At 39.4% G+C, this 23,411-nt stretch overlaps 1 protein-coding gene across 1 annotated transcript in view; it reads left to right on the forward strand.

Moving 5' to 3' along the window:
* LOC134350594 (synaptojanin-2-like) overlaps nt 1–23,411 on the forward strand; it is a 118,404-nt gene that overhangs the window by 13,087 nt on the left and 81,906 nt on the right. Inside the window, exons 3-5 of the mRNA XM_063056022.1 lie at nt 9,166–9,430; nt 14,084–14,309; nt 23,120–23,203. Coding sequence (XP_062912092.1) covers nt 9,166–9,430; nt 14,084–14,309; nt 23,120–23,203 — 575 coding nt within the window. The remainder of the gene's footprint in view (nt 1–9,165; nt 9,431–14,083; nt 14,310–23,119; nt 23,204–23,411) is intronic.

The raw sequence follows: 23,411 nt of genomic DNA on the forward strand, positions 1-23,411 counted from the left end.
AGGACAAGTTCTGCCAGATGGAAGAGGGTGGTGGTGAAGGGGTACTGATCAGTTCTTTGTTTTGTCAGACTGTCATAAGGACACCTTGAGTCAATACTGAATAAATGTGATCACATCTTAACTTTATTTTGAAGCACAGAAGTAAAGGACGAAACCTTTTGGCTCTTTGAGAATGTTTTCTTAACACTAGCTCATTAAACCTTTATATCCTTGCCTAATAATAGGACTTAACCTTAGTTTTGGAACTTCTTTAGAACCAAGCCAGGTTTCCCCTTGTGCTTATCTTATCATCAATTGTCAGTCAAATGGATCTTCCCTTTCTTTGACTTCCAGCTTTTCCACTCTGTGATCACTCTCAGTATCTATTGCCCTTTCCGTGAAAGCTTCATGTATATACACAGGAAGTGTATTACCTGCCCTTTAACCCTTTCCCTTACCTCTTCTGTCCAGGGTTCAAACATCCACCAGACTTATGAATTACAGTGTAGTCTACTATTGAAGAAATTGGCACATTAGGTGATCTCATTCGGGTATGGTTTTATTCAGACTGTAAGCCTGACTTGAGCTTCCAGTCCAGCCATTTTCTGCATTCTCATTAAGCTACAGTAAGCTTCATCACGTTGCTCATCAAATATCTGTTTGCCTGTGTCATAAAATATTTTTCAAAAACTCTTACTTCCATTGTGCATTGAGGAAGAGTTACAGAGGCTTGAGACTTCCTTCACCTAGTGTCTTAATTGGATGACTCCTTATTCTTAATCAGGAACCCGAGTTGTAAATTCTTCCACAAAATGAAATAACCTCTTCACTTCCAACCTAACAAGATCCTTGGGATCTTGAATGATTTTACTCAAGTTCCTTCTTGCTTTCTGCACTCTGGAAGGTACAAGGCGAATCTGTCAAATCTTTCCTCGGGACATATTGCTTATTTGAAATGTTAATGTTGCAAACCTCTATTTCCAATTCATCTGTAAAGAGACAGGTATTGTCCCATGTACCCCTATGTGGCCTCAGCAATGCCCTTTATAACCAAAGCGTAGTCTCCCTGAAATAGAAATAGAAAATGCTCAGCAGGTCAGGTTGTGTGTGTGGGAAGAGTAGCAGAGTCAACAGAAACCTGACCAGAGATCTTCAACTTGAAATGTTAACTCTGTTTCCTTTTTTATTCATGCTTTCTGACTTGAGTATTTCCAATTATTCTCTATTTTGTTTCCAGCATCTGCAGATTTTTGTTTTTATAACTTGTGTACTGTTTTGATTATCCAAAAATAAACAGTGATGTTAACTTTATTAATTACTTGCTGTATTTGTGGACTGGCCTTCTGTTAATCAAAAGCTGAGTGTACTTGGAGCCTTCTGCAATCTTCTTTTGAATTAAATATTGTAAATCGCTGATTTGTTCAGATGGTCCAGCACTTGACTTCATCATCAGGCCAGTGTGTGAGCCGAGGGACCAGAAGTGTGTGGTCAGAGCTAACAATCTGATGTGTAGCCATGGCTGGAATCTGGGCTGTGGGCTAGTTGTACAGTAAATATTGGGGTTCAGGCCAGTACCATGAGTGACTTTGTGACTGAACAGAAGTCATAATAGTAATAGGCATCCGTTAGTCTCATGAGATCATGGTTTTGCGCCTTGGAAGGTTTCCAGGGCGCAGACCTGGGCAAGGTTATATGGAAGACCAGCAGTTGTCCATGCTGTAAGTCTCCCCTCTCCATGCCACCAATGTTGTCCAAGGGAAGGATATTAGGACCCATACAGCTTGGCACCGGTGTTGTCGCAGAGCAATGTGTGGTTAAGTGCCTTGCTCAAGGACACACACACTGCCTCAGCTAAGGCTCGAACTAGCGACCTTCAAATCACTAGACGAACACCTTAACCACTTGACCATGCAACAGAAGTCAAGAGTGCTTGTTGTCTCTTGCTCCTCTTAAGGTCACCTGACTGGCTATATTACTGTGGGTTTGAGTATAAACAAGTAAAATCCACAAAATCTGCTAGTTTGACACTGTCAATTTCCCAAGGTTTATTTGAGTTTTATTGTAATAAGCTTTTTTCCCTGCAAAAATGGACAGTTTTACACTTACCCACATTATTTTCTATTGGCTAGCTCTGTCCGTTCATGTAACCTATCTGTAGACCTTCGTATTCGCCTTGTGTTTTCTTTGTAACTTTTCAACCAATATATGTACCATCAGTAAATTTAGCAACTGCACATTCAGTGGCTGCCACATTCACATAAATGCTAAGAAGTTGAAGCTGCAGCATCATTCTCCCTGGCACACAAACACTTTACATCTTGCCAAACAGAGAAAAGACCTAATTACTGTTTCCTGTTGGCCAAATACTCTCTGTCCATTCAGCACCATCTACTTCGGTATTCCATTTAAAACGCCACTGTGTCAAATATCTTCTACTTTTGGACTTTTTAACTATTTTCTATATTCTTCTGTGCTTAACAAATTTAAGGTGCGATCTTACTAAAACATAAGACCCCAAGGGGGCTGTGACAGGGTAGATGCTGAGATTTTTTTTTACTAATGGGAGAATCTTGAGCAAGGGCTCATAGTTTAAAAATATTAGGAAGAATTAATTCAGAACTGCAATGTGTTGTATCTTTTCAATGAGGGTGATGAACCTTTGGAATTCTCTATCCTGGAAGTTTCTGGAAGTTAGCTCATTGAGAGCACTTAAAGAGGAAGTAGATTCTCTTTTGAAAGATTAGGGAATTGGGTGATGTGAGGGACTGGTACAGATGGGATGAAGCTGGGGCAGACTATTTGGGTACACTTTGGACGATGGGGTAGGCTTGAAGAACTGAGTAACCTGCTCCTTTTTTTTTCTTGAATTTCTTATGCTTCTGCTATGTGGGCCTGAGGTTCACAAAGACGTTCCACATGCTGCATTTTACCTTAGTTATGGGGCAGTATTTTCCAGGACTCAGTGTGGTTAATCCATTTCCTTAAGGAGGTGTTCAGAACTTTTCCTCCAGTAACCTGGTAACTGCTTTCCACTTGCAGCTCAGAGTAGTGTGTTTCTCTCTGCTATCTGGTGTTGGACATAGCCTGCCCAATGGAATTAAATGAATGTAATTAAGGCTATGGTGCTGGGGACTTTGACATGACAGAAGATGCTGGTGATATATTTCATCAACATTCTCTACCTTTGCTGAGATGTGTCCAAGAGACATGAATTGGTTGATGTTTTTGATGATCACTGACCTTTATTATCAGGGCATGGTGTTTTATAGAAGAGCAGGCTGATAAGGATCATTGTGTTCAGAGTTTGAAAACAAAGCCTACCTACTAATTTCCTTTAATGTGCAATTGGGAAGTTGGCCTCTGAATGAGCAGAAAGACAAGCATCTTTGTATAACAAATATCCACTGTTGAGTTTTAAATTATCTTGGTTCTGAGTGGAGGTTTTGCTTAAGTGCTGTCAGTTCTCTTTGCATTGCAATTGAATACCAGCCAAGAGTATTATTATTGACTTGGTAGAAGCATGTTGTTTTTGAAGCAGGTTTTTGGTTCAAGTCTGCTCCAGAAACTTGAATGTTAAATTTAAATAAACTCCAGAGCAGCTTTGAGGAGACGATATTCTGAAGCGAGTCATGTCTTTTATTTGTGTCACAGGACTCTGCCCTCTGCCTTTGTCTCAGGTATATGAAAATATCCCACAATACTATCCAAGAAAGAACATGGTTTTCCCAAGCTTTAGAGCATTACTTATCCCTCAATCAAGTTTGTGGAAAGAGGCTTGCCAAGAATTTATCCTAGCCCAGTGTATTAAACCCATTAGATTGTGGATTATGCCTCTTTGAACGAGTGCTCTAATATCAGTAGCCAGTTTTGTCTTTCTTTTTAAATCTTTTTATTGAGTAAGTATACAAAAAAGGTAAGCCATATAAACATTAATACAATGTTAAAGTATAATAAAATTCCAAAAGATAACAATACCAAAAAGAAAATACTACAAACAATGTAATTTAAGCATAAGAAACCAAGATAACATAATAGTATACTAGATTTTATATATATCAATGGAAAAAAAGAAAAAAAAACCCCCCAAAAAAAAACCCACCGTGCAACTAACTAAAAGCAAAGCAAAGCAATGGGCTAACTTGAAACCAAACAGAGTTAAACTTAAAATCACGTCCTCAATCCCGACCTCCATTAAAACAGTGAAAAAAAAAACAAGAAGGGTAAATATTACATTAAATGAAAATATCGAATAAAAGGTCCCCAAATCTGTTCAAATTTAAATGAAGAATCATAAAGGTTACTTCTAATTTTCTCCAGATTCAAACATAAAATCGTCTGAGAAAACCAAAAAAAGGTAGTTGGAGCATTAAGCTCTTTCCAATGTTGTAAAATACATCTTTTCGCCATTAAAGTAAGAAATGCAATCATTCTACGGGCTGAAGGGGAAAGATTACTAGAAATTTTAGGTAGTCCAAAGATAGCAGTAATAGGGTGAGGAGAGATATCTATATTTAATACCTTAGAAATAATATTGAAAATATCTCTCCAAAAAGTTTCCAAAGTAGGGCAAGACCAAAACATATGAGTTAAAGAGGCTATCTGCCCCGAACATCTATCACAGAAAGGATTAATATGCGAGTAAAAACGCGCTAACTTATCTTTGGACATATGTGCTCTATGCACCACTTTAAATTGAATTAGGGAATGTTTAGCACAAATAGAGGAAGTATTAACTAATTGTAAAATCTGCCCCCAATCATCCACAGAAATGGTAAGCCCCAATTCCTGTTCCCAATCTACCCTAATCTTATCAAATGGAGCTTTCCTGAGTTTCATAATAATATTATAAATCATAGCCGATGCACCTTTCTGACATGGATTAAGGTTAATTATCGAATCTAAAATATATATAGGAGGAAGCATTGGAAAGGAAGGAAGTATAGTACTTAGAAAATTTCTAACTTGTAAATATCTAAAAAAATGTATTCTTGATAGGTTATATTTATTAGATAATTGTTCAAAAGACATAAGGGAACCATCTAAAAATAAATCCAAAAACCGTAAAATACCCTTAGTCTTCCAAGTTTGAAAAGCGCGATCCGTAAAAGAGGGAGGAAAAAATATGTTACCTAAAATAGGAATCGCTAACCCGAATTGATTAAGATCAAAAAATTTTCTGAATTGAAACCAAATACGCAAAGCATATTTAACGATCGGGTTAGAGACCTGCTCAAGGCGTTTCGAATCAAAAGGAAGAGATGAACCTAAAATAGAACCAAGTGTATAACCCTGAACAGATTGTAATTCCAATGCTACCCATTTAGGAATAGATAGTATATCCCGGTCAAGTAACCAAAATTTCATATGTCGAATATTAATAGCCCAATAATAAAATCTAAAGTTAGGTAATGCTAAACCTCCATCTCTCTTAGCTTTCTGTAAATGTATTTTACCCAGTCTCGGATTCTTATTCTGCCAAATAAATGAAGAAATTTTAGAGTCGACTTTATCAAAAAAAGATTTAGGAACGAAAATTGGTAATGCCTGAAACACATAAAAATTTTGGCAAAAAAAACATCTTAACTGCATTAATACGACCAATCAAAGTTAAATATAAAGGAAACCATTTAGATGAAAGTTGAGTAATATGGTCTATTAATGGTAAAAAGTTAGTCTTAAATAAATCTTTATGTTTACAAGTAATTTTAATCCCAAGATATGAAAGGTAATTATTAATCAATTTAAATGGAAATTTATAATATAAGGGAAGATGTTTATTAATCGGAAAAAGTTCACTCTTACTAAGATTTAATTTATAACCTGAGAAAAGACCAAATTGTGCTAATAACTCTAAAACAGCAGGAATAGATCTCTCAGGATTAGAAATATATAAAAGTAAATCATCAGCATAGAGTGATAATTTATGGGACTTTAATCCCCGAGTTATCCCAGTAATATTTGAAGATTCTCGAATAGCAATTGCAAGAGGTTCTAATGCAATATCAAATAATAGGGGACTAAGAGGACAGCCTTGTCGAGTACCACGAAAGAGAGGAAAAAAAGGTGAGTTTAAAGAGTTAGTACGAACCGAGGCTACAGGGGAGTGATATAACAGTTTAATCCAGGATATAAATTTCAGGCTAAAATTAAACATTTCAAGCACCTTAAATAAATAAGGCCATTCTACTCTATCAAAAGCTTTCTCGGCATCTAAAGAAATAACACACTCAGGAACATTTTGTGAGGGAGTATAAACGATATTTAACAATGTACGAATATTATAAAAAGAGTAACGACCTTTAATAAAACCCGTTTGGTCTTCCGAAATAATAGAAGGAAGTACTTTTTCTAGTCTATTTGCTAATAACTTAGAAAAAACTTTAGAATCAACATTTAATAAAGATATTGGTCTATAAGATGCACATTGAGCAGGGTCTTTATCCTTCTTTAGTATTAAAGAAATTGATGCTCTATTAAAAGATTCCGGAAGTTTACCAAGTTTCAAAGAAGCCTCAAAAACCTTATAGAGCCAAGGAATCAATAAAGAAGCAAAACATTTATAAAATTCAACGGTAAACCCATCAGGGCCAGTAGCCAGTTTTGTACTTTACTCTTACTGCTGTTTGTGGGATTTTATTCTGCACGGATTGGCTGCACATTTTCTCATTACAATTGGTACAGTTCAGAAGTACTTAATTTGTTAGGAGCTTTGAAATATGAAATTTCTACAAATACACCTTTATCCTTTTGTTCATGGGTGTATTTAAGTGCCATAGCCATACATCTCTTGAAGCCTTGAGCAAAACAGCATAGGGATATAGGTACATTGTAACTTGAAAGTGGTGACACAAGTAGAAATGGGAGATGAAGAAGGCATTTGGAATATCTCCAATAACAGCTCGGAGTAGTGTGTTTCTTTCTGGTATCTAGAGTTGGGCATAAGAATGACATAACCTGCCCAATAGAATTAATTGAATTTACTGAAAGCATGGTGCTTTGGTCAGAGATTGGAAATGGGATTTTCCAGGATAGCATTTTGATTTGGCCAGCAAAAATATCATGGCTAAATAACATTTCCTGGTGTACATTTCTATGATTTCACTCCAAAATGACCAAGGTCTAATTTAATGACTCACTTATGATTCCCCAAAAAACAAATAATTAATCTGCAGCTACCTAATCACCCTGCAATGTCTTATACTCTGGACAAATACAAGTCAGATTACACAAACTCACCCTCAAATGTGGCTCCCGCTAAGCTCAGAATTTGTCTAATAATTCTCGATATAGTCAAAACTCCGATGTACCCTTGAGATGATTTCCGAGAACTGCGTACTGTATTACAGAGAAGACTGGCCAAAGCTTTGTACAATTAAATGTTTTCTGTTTAGTATTCTAGTCCACTTGAGACCAGCATTCCATTTGGCTTTTTGAATGCATTCAATATCCATCCACCACTTTTTTTTCATCAGAGCACTTTGTATTATGCCACTGTTAAAACAGCCTGACTTCTAAGGTGTTGCATACTGACTTTCTGCCTAGAGAGGGTAAAATAAACAGTTCATGGAAGAGATCAGAATGACTTATGAAAAAAGTAGTGTTATTAAAACACAGTATTTATGTGTCAACAGAGACAACACAATGGCAGAATTTAATTTGTTTTTGCATTTGTTTCCTTGCCATCAGTCACCACGGTTCAATGTATTACATCTTTTATAGATGCTCGTGCTTGGTAATCTCCCACCTCTTTCAGGGTCAAGGATCAACTGGTCATAAACCCCAACCTTGATTCTAATTTGTTCAGTATCCTCTCAGTTGCTTTGACTGTTGAGCATTCAGCTGGTGAGGCTTCTGACACCTGAGCAGCATCCCCCAGTGCTGGTAGGGAAAGTGGGATGCTACCTGGCATATGGAGCAATGTCAACCCAAGCTATGTTCAGAGCCCAAATATATACAACATGTAAAACAGCTGGAATTGGTGAATAATAAATAATAAAACCAATCTTCTCTGCTATCGCTCAAAGCTGACTGACACCTGCCTCTCCTGTGGTTTGCACCGAATCCTTATCATATCCCACCGTTTCTTCTCCTCCTCCTCTGTCTTCCGTCATGGTAATGTTAACACCATTTCTTAAACCTGTATTGAAGTACTCTGGCACCAGTGCAGGGAGAAACTACCTTATGCACATTACCCCAGGATGCACATCATACTGATCTGGAAATATTCAGCAAATCCCTTATCATTTCTGGTCAACTCCTTGGAACATGTACCTCTGCATGAATTTCTTCCACACACCACTGCAATATTTGAAGTAGGTTACTTATTCTCACTTTTCTGAGGCTTGCCACATTAATGGTTATTTATATTCGACTTCACAATGTCATATAAGTAGTCTATTTGCTGTTTTTCATGGAAAAGAACAACTAACCATGTACGAAAAATAATAATAGCTGTTAGTCAAATCCATTTCCCTCGCAGACTTTGTAACTTACACATTGGACTTAACAAGGGAGTATCAGGATAAAAGACTGCAAGTGAGAGGAAATCTTAATTAAAAAATAACTGAGGTGCATTAGGCTTTGAAATGTTTCAAAGAAAAAGGTAATGAAAAACATAATTGGACTAAAATTGTACAGGATATTTCAAGACAAATTAATTCAGTTATGCAAAGATACACAAGGGGTTTTGGTTCAAAGGTGATGCAATGTCTATTTATTGATGCGTTTGTTATGATAAATCATGGTAGAGCTTGCAGGAAGAAGGTTTGGTATCAGGTTGGTGTGAATGGACTATATTGGTAAAAATCTACAAGGAGATGAGACAACTGTTATATACTCATCAACTTGTAGTTTTGAATGCATTGCCTGAGGCTTTTGTAAACAGATTTGAAAGTAAATTGAAAATATTATTTTAAAATCCTGGTATTGTTTAATCAGGAACAGATAGATGATGGGGAAATAGCACTTATCACAAGTTAATAAATGGATGATTACAGTTTGAATGTTCATGTAATGGCACTTCTAACTCCTTTGTTGCTACAGTATTTATCATAGCCGTATATTTTGTATCTCCCTCTTTGCCCATTTTTGTTGAAGGATGTGATCTTTACATTAATACTCTGATTTCTCTTTTCTTTCCTCCCAGCTAAAAACTGAAAATTGTAATTCTGTCCTTTCTTTTTTCAGGTAGCTCAACACTCTGCTTTCTGGTCATGGTGACAGGATGTACATCAGTTGGAAAAATCCGTGACACTGACATTTGTAAGATTACTGCTACAGAGTTTGTACCTCTGCAAGAAGAAACAACAGATGAAGAGCGAATTATTTCTTTGAGGAAATTACTAAATACCGGCACATTTTACTTTTCATCGATTGGTTCAGCTTTTGATCTGGATCTTTGTGCACAGAAACAATTTGCAAAGGATCAAGAGACTGCAAGTCACTTTTTCTGGTAGCTCACGATTTTACTTTATTTAGCTGTACTGAGAAATGATGACCCTCAAAAATATTAACTTCCTAGTTATGTATTTAAGATCTCAGTGCAATATGGATTAAATGCTTTGGGCCCAAGAGTTCTGCGTCCAAAGGATGGTAAATTGAGTAATGTTAATAGTCAGGTTGTAGTTCTACTTTATGATTGGGGAAATGCAGAGTTTTGGTTATGATTTCCTCCCTAACTGCTTTCTGACAAATGTGGAAGTTAGTACAAGTTCCCCTGAGATATCTAGGCTTTAAATTAATGGTGACAGGCAAATAATAGACCATGTTAGTATTAATACAGGTTGAGTACCCCTTATCCGAAATTCCAAAATCCAAACACCTTCAAAATCCAAATTTTTTTTTGAATACTGACATGACATCACAAATGGAAAGTTTCACAGATGCTGGGAAGATTCCCAGGCAATACACAGGTCTCTGCACACAACAGATTGTTCTCAGAAGTCTGTAATAAACAGAAATTAATGAAAAATTTAAAAAAAAACTGCAGAAAGCAAAAAAATGAAGATCTCGATTGTGTATCATCTGAGTCGGAGTGAACATGTGCTGCTTATCAGTATGCTGATCACGAAACAAGCAAGGATCTATCACAATGAACCGAATATTGAAATCATTGTGAATATACAGCAGGCTGGTTGCAGAAATCTAAGAAAAGGCAGGGCATTATATTTTTAAAGCATCTGCTTATCACAAAATCTAGCACTGGTGCAAGACTACAATACTTATTGTTTTATACCTTACATAAAACCTACAAAATAAGTAAAAATATAAATACATTGTACTGTAAATTTTTAATCAAAATGTTACAGCATCGTAGGTGGAGACTGAAAGCCTGCCATTGTTTGTTATTGTTCAACAGCTGATTCAGGTATTCTCCCGATGCTGTTTTTGTTACCCTGCACACATCATATTTTCATTATATTGATAGTGTGTAATCATTTTTACTGTTAAGTACATAAGTGTGATGAACACGATAAAGATAAAGACTGCTTAGCAGTAGCACATAAATTTAGAGCCGTAAGTGACGGCGGTCCCAATCTAACTCACTATGTCTTCCAAAATCCAAATAACTTCCAGCCCCAAGCATTTCGGATAAGGGGTGCTCAACCTGTATTATGTTTGTACCTGATAATTCTTGGGGCACTGGTGCATCTGCAGCATTTGGAAATAGCCACTTCTGCTCCTGTTAAAGAAGCTGTCATTTCATGGATGATTTAAACAGTTCATTCAAAATTAACTGCATTTACACACCAGTATGGGTTATTTCAAATAGTTTTATATGCAAGCACAAAGTAGAAGCAAATATCTGGGGATTAGATTTTATCACCCTCCAGAACAGGTGAGGAAAACACAATTTACAGCTAACCTATTTGGAGTAGTGCATACAGCAAGCCACCTTTTATGTAACTTGCTCACTATGATTAACTTTACATCCAGTTGTCAGTGCTCGTGCTGTTCATTGATGTGACATTTGAAACATAATGATGCTTGGCAACAGTTAGTGCCATCTAGCACCACTTTAAGGCCAATTTCACCCTTTGTAGGGGAAATACATTGTGGCTGCTGTAAAGACCGTGAAACTGAAGCTGACCTGGGAACCTGGAGGTATGAAGAGTAATGCCATATGTCGTCAATTGCTCTGTAAAACACAAAATATCATTGCCATTGTTTGATTGGATTAATAATATTAGAAAAAGTAAAGATCAGGTTATGTGACATTATGATAATTTTTAACAAAACAGTTGCTGAAGATGTGAATTAAACAGAAAACACTGGAAACTGAGCATCTCTGACAAGAGGAAAAGTTAATGCTCCTGATCAAAGACGTAGCTTAGTGCTTGAGTGATGTGGGTGTGTGTGTGTCACTTGCCCCATTTAGTTGCATGCAGGTAGGGGCTGCTTTAGTATTTTCAAGTGTATGAATTAAACTGCAATTGGAGCATGTAGAAAATGATGGTGACGTTTTCAGGTTAAGTGAGTGGAGCGGGAGTAAATATGAGGAATGGGGTGGAGTTATCTGCACAATAGGTGTGGGTGAAAGGTCAAGTGACTCAGTTTTTTTCTGAGTGATTCGTTCTTTAAAGAGCTTCCTGCATTGAATCGTATGCTATGGCTCAGCACTGCTACTGTCCGTTTCTTGGTCACCTCCAGCCTAACTGGTTACAGGGGCAAAAATTTTTTCTGCAGAGTTAGGAGCAGGAGTAGGCCAACTGATCCTTGCAGCCTTCTCTGTGACTCAACAATTTCTCCTTTCACCTCAGTACTGTTCTCCTAGCTCATTGCCACATCAGTTGTCCCAATTATAACCACACACTGGTCCTTTAAATGCTGCATTTGCAATCACATTTGTAACTCCCAACCACACTTGCTGTTGCGTGCTGGAGATGAGATGGGATGTGGGGAGAAATATCTAATGATGAAAGCCCTCTTAAAATAACACATTCCATTATGCTAAGATTAATGAGTTTTGCACATCACCCAACTCCATTCTGAAGCATGTATGGAGTTTTTATTAGGGATTGAGTACTTAATGGGGAGAATACTTTGTTTATACATTGGGGATGGAGGAAAGCATAAATGGCTTTTGGCATGAGGTCACAGTGAATACAGAGGTTCAACAACTCCCTGTATTCAAAATGGTAGCTGTATGTTGGAATGTACAGCAAAGTCATCGTCAGCAATGTGAGAAAGCCACAGGATTAAAATAGCAATGTATATTATTAACGTAATTTGAAATTGAAGTACAGCCAGCAGCGCTGTGCTAAAGGACAAAGGAAGTATATTGTGTAACCAATACTTCCGGTGTAGGTTACATTTGATGAGCTTCCTTTCTCATTTTGATGCATGGGAATGGTATTTGAATTAAATATTTCACGTTCATGAAAGTAATTGATTATTAAACTTGTATGAGTGGAAACTTAAGGAGTTCTAACCTCAGCAGAATGCTCCTCGCTGCACAGATTCAAACCACATCCAGTATTTATGACTACAGTACTAGTTGTGTGTGCACACTTTGATATTTTGTTTCATTGAATATGGTTTCCAGTTAGTGGGAAGATAATTTTGAAGGGGATGCTGCGTCAGTTTAGACAGGTTAAAGAGAAGAAAGGCTTACACTGCGTGTTACAGCATTGTTGGAAAGCATTCTGTTCCAATACAGTGTCCAAAAGATACTTTCCTTTGAGCTTTAACACAGAATGCTATTGTAAGTATTAATGTGCATTAATAACCAGCAGGGGAACTTGCAAAACACTTCAATAATCCTATGATACTGTGTGCCTCAGTAGCTGCTCTCCCCCGGAGTAGTATCCTAGAGGAGGAGGCTTGAGTTAGGGCAGGTTTACGAGAGAGGAGGAGGGGGCTGAGAAGAAGGGGTTGTGGCGGGTTCTTGGGGGTTGAAACTGCAGTGAAAGTTCAGTTGCTGAAGATAGAGAAAATGCACTGGTTTAAAATGAATGCAGATGAGAATCTGCAATACAGGAAATATTGGGATAATATGATTGGTCCTTCAGCATGTGGAAGTAATTTACTAAGGAACCTTGACACAGATTCACAGATAAAATGCTAGATGGAGATAAGCCCAACGTTTTTGGCTGAGGCTCTTCATCAGGACCACTGCATGTTTTGTTCTAGGTGTTGTTGATCTGAAGTAATTGGCCTCCTTTGGAAGAAAGCACTAACATATCGAGAATGCAGATACCTTGTGGGGAAACCCCTATTATGCTTTATAAAAGACATAAAGAGGACAGTGAATAACTTGACCCAGATTAGCTTTGAGTGACTTTGTATTGACACTTGTGTTGAAGTATGCAGTTTCTCTCTTCTAGCTGATCAGCAGTGCTGATTCCATCAGTAAATCTTACTAAATTTAAATACTTAAAACACCTACATGGCAAACTTCAAGGACTAAAGATCCTGCTAATGATTGAATATATGTCTGTTGTCAGTGATTTAGGATGAGAATTAACATTTTCATTCTATCCAGTGGTGGTATTGGAACATCAGAATTGGACAAGCAATACTTTGAGAGTTGATAGCAGGGAATTATATTGTGCTTGCAGCAATTTATGATGGTAAATTGCACAACTTTAACACATAATCCCAGAGGTTTAATTGTTGCCCTACTGTTGTTAATTGACCACGAAAAGAGTCGTTGAGTTCTTGTGGTTTATTAGGAACCACTTTCAAAGAACTTGTATAAATTCCACATCCCTGCTTTCATGTTGTTTTTGATATTGAGCTAAATTACGAGGACCACTTCAAAGGCGGGTTAAGTCAAGGGTGGGCAAAATAGGCAATGTGTGAAGTTAATTTAATGAATGTCTACTGATTTGGTTCAAGCACTGCAGTGACATTTAGGCAATAACACATGCAATTTTTTTTCCACTGATTCCTGACTGATGGGGGTTTAAAATTCAAAGTGCATATTTGGGAACTGGTGATGAGAAAGTAATGGAACAGTGGGAATTGCCATTGACCATGAGAACGCTACAGTGTGAATTTTTCCTCTAAAGCTGATGGAGAAATAAACTGCTTGATCATGTTTACTTCTGAGAAGTGGCTAACAGTTCCCACTTGATCTTTGCCTCCATGTAACATACTGTAGGAATCAGAGTTTGCACGTACATCTCAACCAGTTCCAGGTGAAATGCTCTGACTGGCTGCTGAAGGTGATCTGCGGTGTGGTAGAAATCCGCACTGTCTATGCTACAGAAAAGAAGGCCAAGGCTTGCCTGATATCGCGGCTCAGCTGTGAACGTGTTGGATCCAGATTCTACCGACAAGGAACTGACGATGACGGGCTTGTATCTAACTTCGTTGAAACAGAACAGGTATTTTAGACATTACAAACATAAGGTCTTGTGTATATTTGATACTATTCAGGCCGACAGGTCTGTGCTATTATTATGGCCTGAGTGAAGTTTAATCTGGTCAAGTGTAAGATGCTGTATTTTAGGTGGTCAAATGCAGGAGGAGATTATACAGTATATAACAGGGTGCTCTGGAGAATTGATGTAGAGATGGATTTTGAGGTGCAAATCTATAGCTCTTTGAAAGTTTGAAAGTACATGGGTGGTAAAGTAGGTGTTCAGCATGGTTGCCTTCTTTGGTTGATGTGTTGAGTGAAAAGGTCACTAAGTCACATTTACAACTGTATAAAACTTCAGTTCAGCCACCTGTTAGTTACTGTATGCAATTCTAGTTTCTGCATTACAGTAAGGCTTTGGGGAGGTTCACCTGGAAGTTGTCTAGATTAAAGAGGATTAGGTGTAAGGAGAGGTTAGACGAACTTGGTTTGTTTTCTCTGGAGAGTGAGTGGCTGAGGGGTGACTTGATTGAAGTATATGAAATTAGGAGAGGCATAGACAGGGTAGCTGGTCAGAATTTTAATGCAAAAAGTCATTGCTGCAATGTCAGAGAGAGAGAGAATTTAAAGGAGATGTGTGTGGCAAGCTGTTTTTACACAGAGAGTGATAGGTGCCTGAAACATATTGCTGGGAGTTCATTTGGGGTGATGGGGTGGCGACTAGCGGAGTCAGATAGGGTGACATTTGGGGAATGGAGGACATGGTCATATGCATACAGATGAAATTGGTTTAATTTGGCATCATGGTTGGCAGAGGCACCATGGGTCTGTAGGGCCTTTTCCTGTGCTGTGCTCCTCTGTCTGAAGACTAGCATGCTCCTGTCAGCCTGAACGGCTGGTTGCTGTGGATACTATAAAATGAAGGATCCTGATTTGCAATGTGTATTATATCAAGATGCATTCTGGCCTGGGTTTTGAAATGATCATGCTCCCTGGCCTAGAAAAAATAGCAAACTGACTCAGAGCTGTAAGTTTGAATGAGCAAGGCACATCTACAACATTGCGGTACAGTTAACACTGAGTAAACACTGATGTATTACAGATTTGATGTGTCATAATTCAATGCCTCTTGCATGGCAACTTGCTGACCGCAGCAACATCAGGGGATTGATAGGCCATTTCTGGAACAACTTAATATTTGAATAAATGTATTTCCTCTGCTCTAAATCTTGATGCATTTCAATACACTGTAACCATCCAGGCACTCAATGCAGATGTGGTTTGACAGCTGCCCAAGATCCAGGCAATTTGCTTCCTCACATTTCCCTCCCTCCTATAACTGATTTAATCCAATAATTCAGTGTCATTACCTTCCAACTTATCAACCTCCACATTCAATGTACTGTCTTCATCATGTTTTAGCTGCTTTCAAAATGTTATTTATTTGTTCTTGTATGTGGACATCTCTGGTAATACCTGCATGAATTGTTCATCCTGATTTGCCCATGAACTGAGGAAGCTGCTTCTCTTCCTCCTCTCCCCCTCTCCTACACTCTCTCAGGAGAATGAGGAAGTCATAGATAGAAGGTACAGGGAGGTGGTGGCGCCGACGTTGCAGGAGGCAGGTAACTGGGTGACTGTCAGGAGAGGGAAACGGAATAGGCAGATGGTGCAGAGCGCCTCTCAATAACAGTAAAGCTTTGGACACTATTGGGGCATGGTGGGTGACCGACCGGGGAAGCTGCAATAACCAGGTCTCTGGAACTGAGCCTGGCTCTGTGAATCAGAGGGGAAAGTGGGGGGGGGGCCAAATAGAAAAGCAGTGGTGATGGGGGTTTCAATAGTTGTGAGCAGACAGAAAGGTCTGTGGATCTGAAAGAGACTCTGTATGATACGTTGCCTCCCAGTTGCCAGATCAGGCCCACAGCATTTAAAGGGGAAAGGTGAGCAGTCAGAAGTTATGGTGCATATTGACATAGACATAGAGAACCTACAGCAAAATACAAGCCCTTCGGCCCACAATGCTGTGCCGAACATGTCCTTACCTTAGAAATTACCTAGGGTTACCCATAGCCCTCTGTTTTTTTGAACTCCATGTACCTGTCCAGGAGTCTTTTAAAAGACCCTATCGTATCTGCCTCCACCACTGTCACTGGCAGCCCATTCCATGCACTCACCACACTCTGCATAAAAAAAACTTACCCCTAACACCTCCCCTGTATCTACTTCCAAGCACCTTAAAACTGTGCCCTCTCATGTTAGCCAGTTCAGCCTTGGAAAAGAGCCTCTGACTATCCACACGATCAATGCCTCTCATCATCTTGTACACCTCTATCAGGTCACCTCTCATCCTCTGCCACTCCAAGGAGAAAAGGTCGTATTCACTCAACCTATTCTCATAAGGCATGCTCCCCAATCCAGGCAACATCCTCGTAAATCTCCTCTGCACCCTTTCTGTACTTTCCACACCCTTCCTGTAGTGAGGCGATCAGAACTGAGCACAGTACTCCAAGTGGGGTCTGACCAGGGTCCTATAGAGCTGCAACATTACCTCTCGGCTCTTAAATTCAATCCCATGATTGATGAAGGCCAATACACTATATGCTGCCTTAAGAGTCGGCCTGCGTAGCAGCTTTGAGTGTCCAATGGACTCGGGCCCAAGATCTCTCTGATCCTCCACACTACCAAGAGTCTTACCATTAATACTATACATTGGTACCAATGGCTTACAGCAGGGTGGAAAAAAGGATGGCTTCCTGAAGAGCAAATATAGGGAACAAGGCAGGAAACTGAAAAGTAGGGCCTCAAGTGTTGTAATAGGACATAGGAACAGAATATGGCCATTCAGCTTGTGGGTTCTGCTCTGCCATTGCATCATGGCTGATTTATTATCCCTCTCAACCCCATTCTCCTGCCTCCTCCCTGCAACCTTTGAACCCCTAATAATCAATTTCCCCTTTAAATATGACTTGGCTTCTACGTTCATCTGTGGTAATGAATTTCACAGATTCATCACCCTCTGGCTAAAGATATTCCTCTTCATCTCTGTGCTAAAGCTACGTCCCCATATGCTGAGGCTGTGCCCTCTGGTCTTAGACTCCTCCAAAATTGGAAACATCCTCTCAACATCCACTCTATCATTCAAAGTAAATCTATCATCAAAGTACATGTGTATCACCATTTACAACCCTGATATTCGTTTTCTTGCGTGCATATACATTGGAATCAATGAAAGACTGCACTCAGCAGGAAGGACAAACAGCCAATGTGCAAAGGACAGCCAACTGTGCAAATGCAAAAGAGAAACACAAATAAATAAATAAGCAATAAATATCAAGAACATGAGATGATGCGTCCTTGAAAGTGAGCTTTTAGGTTGTGGGAGCATTTCAGTGATGGAGCAAGTGAAGTTGTGTGGAGCTATTCCGTCTGGTTCAAGAACCGGATGGTCGAGGGTAATAACTGTTCCTGAATCTGCTGGTGTGGGCTCTGAGACTCCTCTACCACCTCGGTGGCAGCAACGAGAAAAGATCTAGGCCTTTCCTGATCAAGAGTGTCCTTATTAGCAGTGCAGTGTACAAATTAAACTGGGAAGAAGATAAAGAAATGAAATGCCCATTTTACATCACTTTCCTCATTCAAGACCTTCTCTGAATTGCTGTCTGTGCCACTTGCTAGTGAGGGTAAGAATAGGTTGATTTGCAGATGAATGTGAGGCTGAGGAATTGGTGCAGGGGGCAGGGTTTCATATTTGTGGATCATTGGAATCGCTTCTGGGAAAGGCATGACCTGTACAGAAATGACAGGTTATAACTGAAACTGAGGGTTACCAATATCCTTGTGGGCAGGCTTGCTGGAACCGTGGGGAGGGTTTTAACTAGTTTGACAGGGGGAATGGGAGCCAGAGGATGGGGCAGTTGGTGTACAAGTAGGGAGAAGCTGAGGAAGAATAGGCAGTTGATGGGGCAAAATTGCAGTCAGTCAGATAGGTTGAAGTGAAACTACTTTAATGCAAGAAAATGGGGAGCAAGGGTGGTGAATTTAGAGCATGGGTCAATACCTGGAACAACGATGTTGTGGACATTATAGAGATTTGGCTGTCACAAGGGCTGAAATGACTGCCAGGTTTTTCAGGGTTTAGGTGTATCAAAAGGGACAGAGGAAGGTAAGTGAGGTGGGGAAGTTATATTGTTAATCAGGAATAGTATCACAGCTATAGAAAAGAATGATATGATGGAGGGATCAGCTACAGAGTCAGTGTGGGTAGAAGTCGGAAACAGGAAGGTAGCTGTCACTCTTTTGGGAATATTCTGCTGACTCCCCAATAGCAACAGAGACATTGACAAACAGATTGGGAGGCAGATTTTGAAAAGGGCAAACATTACAATTGTCATGGCAACACACACAAAATACTGGAGGAAATCAGCAAGCCAGGCAGCATCTATGGAAAAGGGTATAGTCAATGTTTCGGGCCGAGATCCTTCAGTAGGACTGTGTTCAATTCAATTGTTGTCATGGGTGATTTCAACTTCAATAATATTAATTGGTACCTCCTTAGTGCAAAAGTTTTTTTTCTTTATTTAGAGATACAGCACAGTAATAGACCTGTCCAGCCCAATGAGCCCGGGCCACCCAATTACACCCATGTGACCAATTAACCTACTAACTTGTATGTCTTTTGCGGGAGGAAGCAGAGCACCCAGAGGAAACCCATGTGGTCACGAGGAGACCTACTCCTCCCAGAGAGAGGTGGAAATTGAACCCCAATTGGTGATCACTCGCTCTGTAAAGCACTAACCACTGCAGTTAGGTGTGTCAAGGAAGGATTCTTGATGCAGTATGTAGACAAGCCAACTAGAAAATAACCCATACTGTCTCAAATAAGTACTTAGGAGACAGTGGCCACAACTCCCTGAATTTTTCCATAGTCTTGGAGAGGTACAGGGTCAGACAGTATGGGAAAGGATTTAATTGGAGGAGGGGGAACAATGATGTTATTGGGCAGTAATTTGGGAACAGATGTTCTCTGGGAAATGTAAAACAGAAATGTGAAGGTTGCTTCTGGAGGAATTGCATGGGGTTTGTCTCATTGAGGCAGGAAAAGATGGTTGGGTGAAGGAACCATGGTTGACAAGAGAGGTGGAATATCTAGTCAAGAGGAAGAAAGAAACAAGGATCAGATAGGGCTCGTGAGAGTTACAAGGTTGCCAGGAAGGAGCTAAAGAATGGATGTAGGACAGCTAGAAGGGGACAGAGAAGGCCTTGGAAAGTAGGATTAAGGAAAACACCCAAGGCATTCTACAAGCATGTGAAGAACAGGAGGATGACTAGAGTGAAGGTAGGACTGATCAGGGATAGAGGAAACCTGTCGAGTTGGTGGAGGTAGGTGGGAGGTCCTTAATGAAAACATAACTTCAGTGTTCACCAGTGAGAGGGACCTTGACATTTGTGAGGACAGTGTAAAACAAACTTTATATGGGGTTATGTGGGAGGCAGGGTTTGAGGGTCAGCACAAGATTGTGGGCCAAAGGGCCTGTACTGTGCTGTACTATGTTCTAAACTGATATGCTAGATCATGTCGACTTTAAGAAAATGGATGCACTGGAACTTTCAAAAACATTTTGATAGATAGGTCCTCAGGGTGGGTGAGATGCATTCCTGGTTACCATGAGAAGCGAGGGAAGAGATTGATGCACTTTTGGCAATGATCTTTATGTCCTCATTGATCACTGGATTAGTTCGAGATGATTGCAGGGTGGCAGATTTTATTTCTTTGCTTAAGAAAGTGAGGAAGGGTAACACTGGAAATTATCAGTGGTGAATCTTCAGTGGTAGGCAAATTATTAGAGAAGATTCTGAGAGACGAGATTTACAAGCATTTGGAGAAGTATAGTATAATTAGGGATAATTGGCATGGCTGTGTGAGGAGCAGGTCATGTGTTACAAGCCTGATTTAAGTTCTTTGAGAATGTGACAAAACTTATTAATGAAGGCAGTTCAGTGGATGTGGTGTATATGGATTTTAGTAAGCCATTTGGTAAGGTTCTGTATGGTAGCGTCATTGAGAAAGTCAGAACGCATGGAATCCAGGGAAACTTGACTAGTCGTCTGGATTCAGAATTGGCTTGCCTATAGAAGGCAGGGAGTGGTTGGAGATGGAGTGTATTCTGCCTGGAAGTCATGACCAGTGATGTTCCACAGAGAATTATTGTGGGACCCCTTCTCTTTGTGATTTTTATAAATGACTTGTATCAGGAATTAGAAGGGTGTAAGTTTGCAGATGACACAAAGTTTGATGATGATGTGGATAGTGCGGAAGATTGTAGAGGGTTATAATGGGAAATTGATAGGATACAGAGCTGGGCTGAAAAGTGGCAGATGGAGTTCAACTCAAAAAAAAAAGTGTGAAGTGATTCACTTTGAAAGGTCAAATTTGATGGCAGAATACAAGATTAATGGCAGTATTCTTAGCATGTGAAGGAATAGAGGGACCTTGGAGTCCACATCCATAGGTTCCTCAAAGTTGCCAAGTAAGTTCGTCTTCATTAGTTGGGGGATTGAGTTCAATAGCCAAAAGGCAATGTTGAGGCTCTTAAAACCCTTCTTAAGACCACACTTTGTGTATTGTGTTGAGTTCTGGTTACTTCATTGTAGGAAGGATGTGGAAGCTTTAGAAAGGGTGCAGAGGAGGTTTATCAGGATAATGCCTGGATTGGAGAGCATGTCTTTTGAGAAAAGGTTGAGCAAGCCTTCTTCTATAGAGCAAAGGAAGATATAAGGTGATTTGATAGACGTGCCCAAGATGATAAGAGGCAGGAATTGAGTGTACAGCCAGTGATTTCTGCCCCCCCCCCCCCCCAGGGCAGAACTGGCTTATATGAGGGGCATAATTTTAAGGTGATTGGGGGAAGTATAGTGGGGATATTAGTGTCTTTAAACTGGATGGAGTGTTTGTTAAACATACTGCCAGGACTGGTAGCGGAGGCAGATACATTAGGGATATTTAAGATGCTCTTAGATAGACACATGGATGATAGAAAAATGGGGGGCTGTGTGGGAGGGAAAGGCTAGTTGATCTTAGAGTAGGTTAAAATATTGGCATAACATCATGGACTGCAGGGCCTGCACAGTGTAGATCAGAGTAGGAAAGGACTACAAATTTATTTCCCTAAAGAGCATTGGTGAGCCAGATGGGTTTTAATGCCCTTCTGGTAGATTTTGTAGTTATATTTACTGAGACCAGCCATTTTAAATATGATTTAATTAATTATTTTAATTTGAATTCCCCACTGTAATGTTAGGTTTTACACTTGTTTGACTTGATCAGTGATCCAGCTCTCTAAGTGCTAATTGAATTAACTATGATGCCACTGCCTAGCATCTGCTTTCACTCTCCTTTCAGCATTGCAGACAGACTGTTTCCTCAATGATCCTCTGGCTTTCTCTTCTACGATCAGCCAAATTTAGTTTTCAACTCTCATCTCTTTAATCAGTTAAATTCCCGAGTCTCCTCCCCTATTAAAGACTTCCCTGTTGTACTTTCTGCCTGAGCTCCTTATGCAGGGTCATCTCACACTTCTCCAAAAAGATCACCAACCTTTCTCCTTGCTGCAGATATCACATATGCAGTTTTTTAAACTTTATGAATTGTGCAGTTTTTCTAGAATACAAGTAAGATTCACAAGTGATATTTATGTTTGTCTATTGGAGATGGATCCTATTTGGACGAAGGTTTGAAATTCCATCTACTGACACTTGGGCTTAGCAAACCAGCGAAAATTTTTAATCATTTAATATTTTGCAAAGTTCCTGATATGACATTCAGGAAGTACTTGGTCAGCTTAATGCTCCCCAGTTGTTGTGCACCCTAACTATAACCAAATGGATAAATAATTACATTTTTGGATTCTTAGTTTTTATTTCTTGCCGATGTTGTGGCTTTTCCAATTAAATGTTGGATATACTGCATATGGGAAAACTGTTCCAGAAAGGTAGTTACCTAGCTGAGTAAAAAAAAATGTAGATGGTTTCAAGCTTCTAACTCCCCCTTCCACTGCACTGATTATAAACTGTCCCCATATGCCTTGGCCTCCTCACCTAATCACCCACTATTTCTGCTAGCAGATATTCCCATCGCAGGTCCTTGCCATTCAGAAAGACAAATTAAACGAGTGACCCAAATGTCCTTTTTGGATACAGTGAGATTTCTAGATCTGAAACTCCAAATATGCAGTATAAATCTTAGGAGACATGGATTACAAACATTAAGACATATTTCATAAGAATGATGGTGTTTCCAATTGTTATTTGAATTTTGTGAATAGCAGCATATATTTCCATGTACTCTTTCTTTGGTGTAAGTTTAGCTTAGATTCACCAGGTTGATTCCCAGAAGGAGTGGGGTTATGGGATGGAAATGTGAGATTGTCCTTGAAGAATGAAGATTGTCCAAGAAGAACAAGAGACGCAACGTCCTGAAACTCCAGGAAGTTTTTCCTTCTCTGTGGAGAGTCCCAAATAGGGAAGTTATGGCCATGACCTCGGGTTAAGTGAATAGCCATTTAGGATTTAGAGCAGAAAATTATATCCTTGCAGGGAGTCATCCTTTCAAATTCTCTGTGTTGGGGAGCTTTGTCATTTATCTGTGGCTGAGATTGATCAATTTTTCGATTTTTGGGCGTTTATGGTGATCAGGTAGAAAAGTGGAAGATGTACATAATCAAATCTTATCGAATAGCGAAGTGGAGTTGAATGATCTGCTGCAACATCTGCATCTATATCCTCATGGGTATTGTGACTTCTATTTACTGACCTAATGTTCTTTTCGACTGTTAGGTAATATACTTGGATGATGCAGTGTCTTCCTATGTTCAGATACGAGGGTCGGTTCCATTATTTTGGGAGCAAACTAGAGTACAGGTAACTTGGACCTTGATAATTTCTCTTTATTCCAAACATGTAATTCTCAACACTTCGTGGAATTGGGCAATTAGACATTGCTGGGGGTGTTGGGAGATGGCAACTCAACTTGTGTCTTGATAATTATGTAATAGATACAAACTTTGCACTTGTTGTTTAGTACTCATTAGATTTAGTACCTTCACGGATTCTTTTAAAGAGAGCCTGC

This window comes from Mobula hypostoma, chromosome 8 (assembly GCF_963921235.1).
Source record: "Mobula hypostoma chromosome 8, sMobHyp1.1, whole genome shotgun sequence".
In the NCBI taxonomy this organism is placed as follows: Eukaryota; Metazoa; Chordata; class Chondrichthyes; order Myliobatiformes; family Myliobatidae; genus Mobula; species Mobula hypostoma.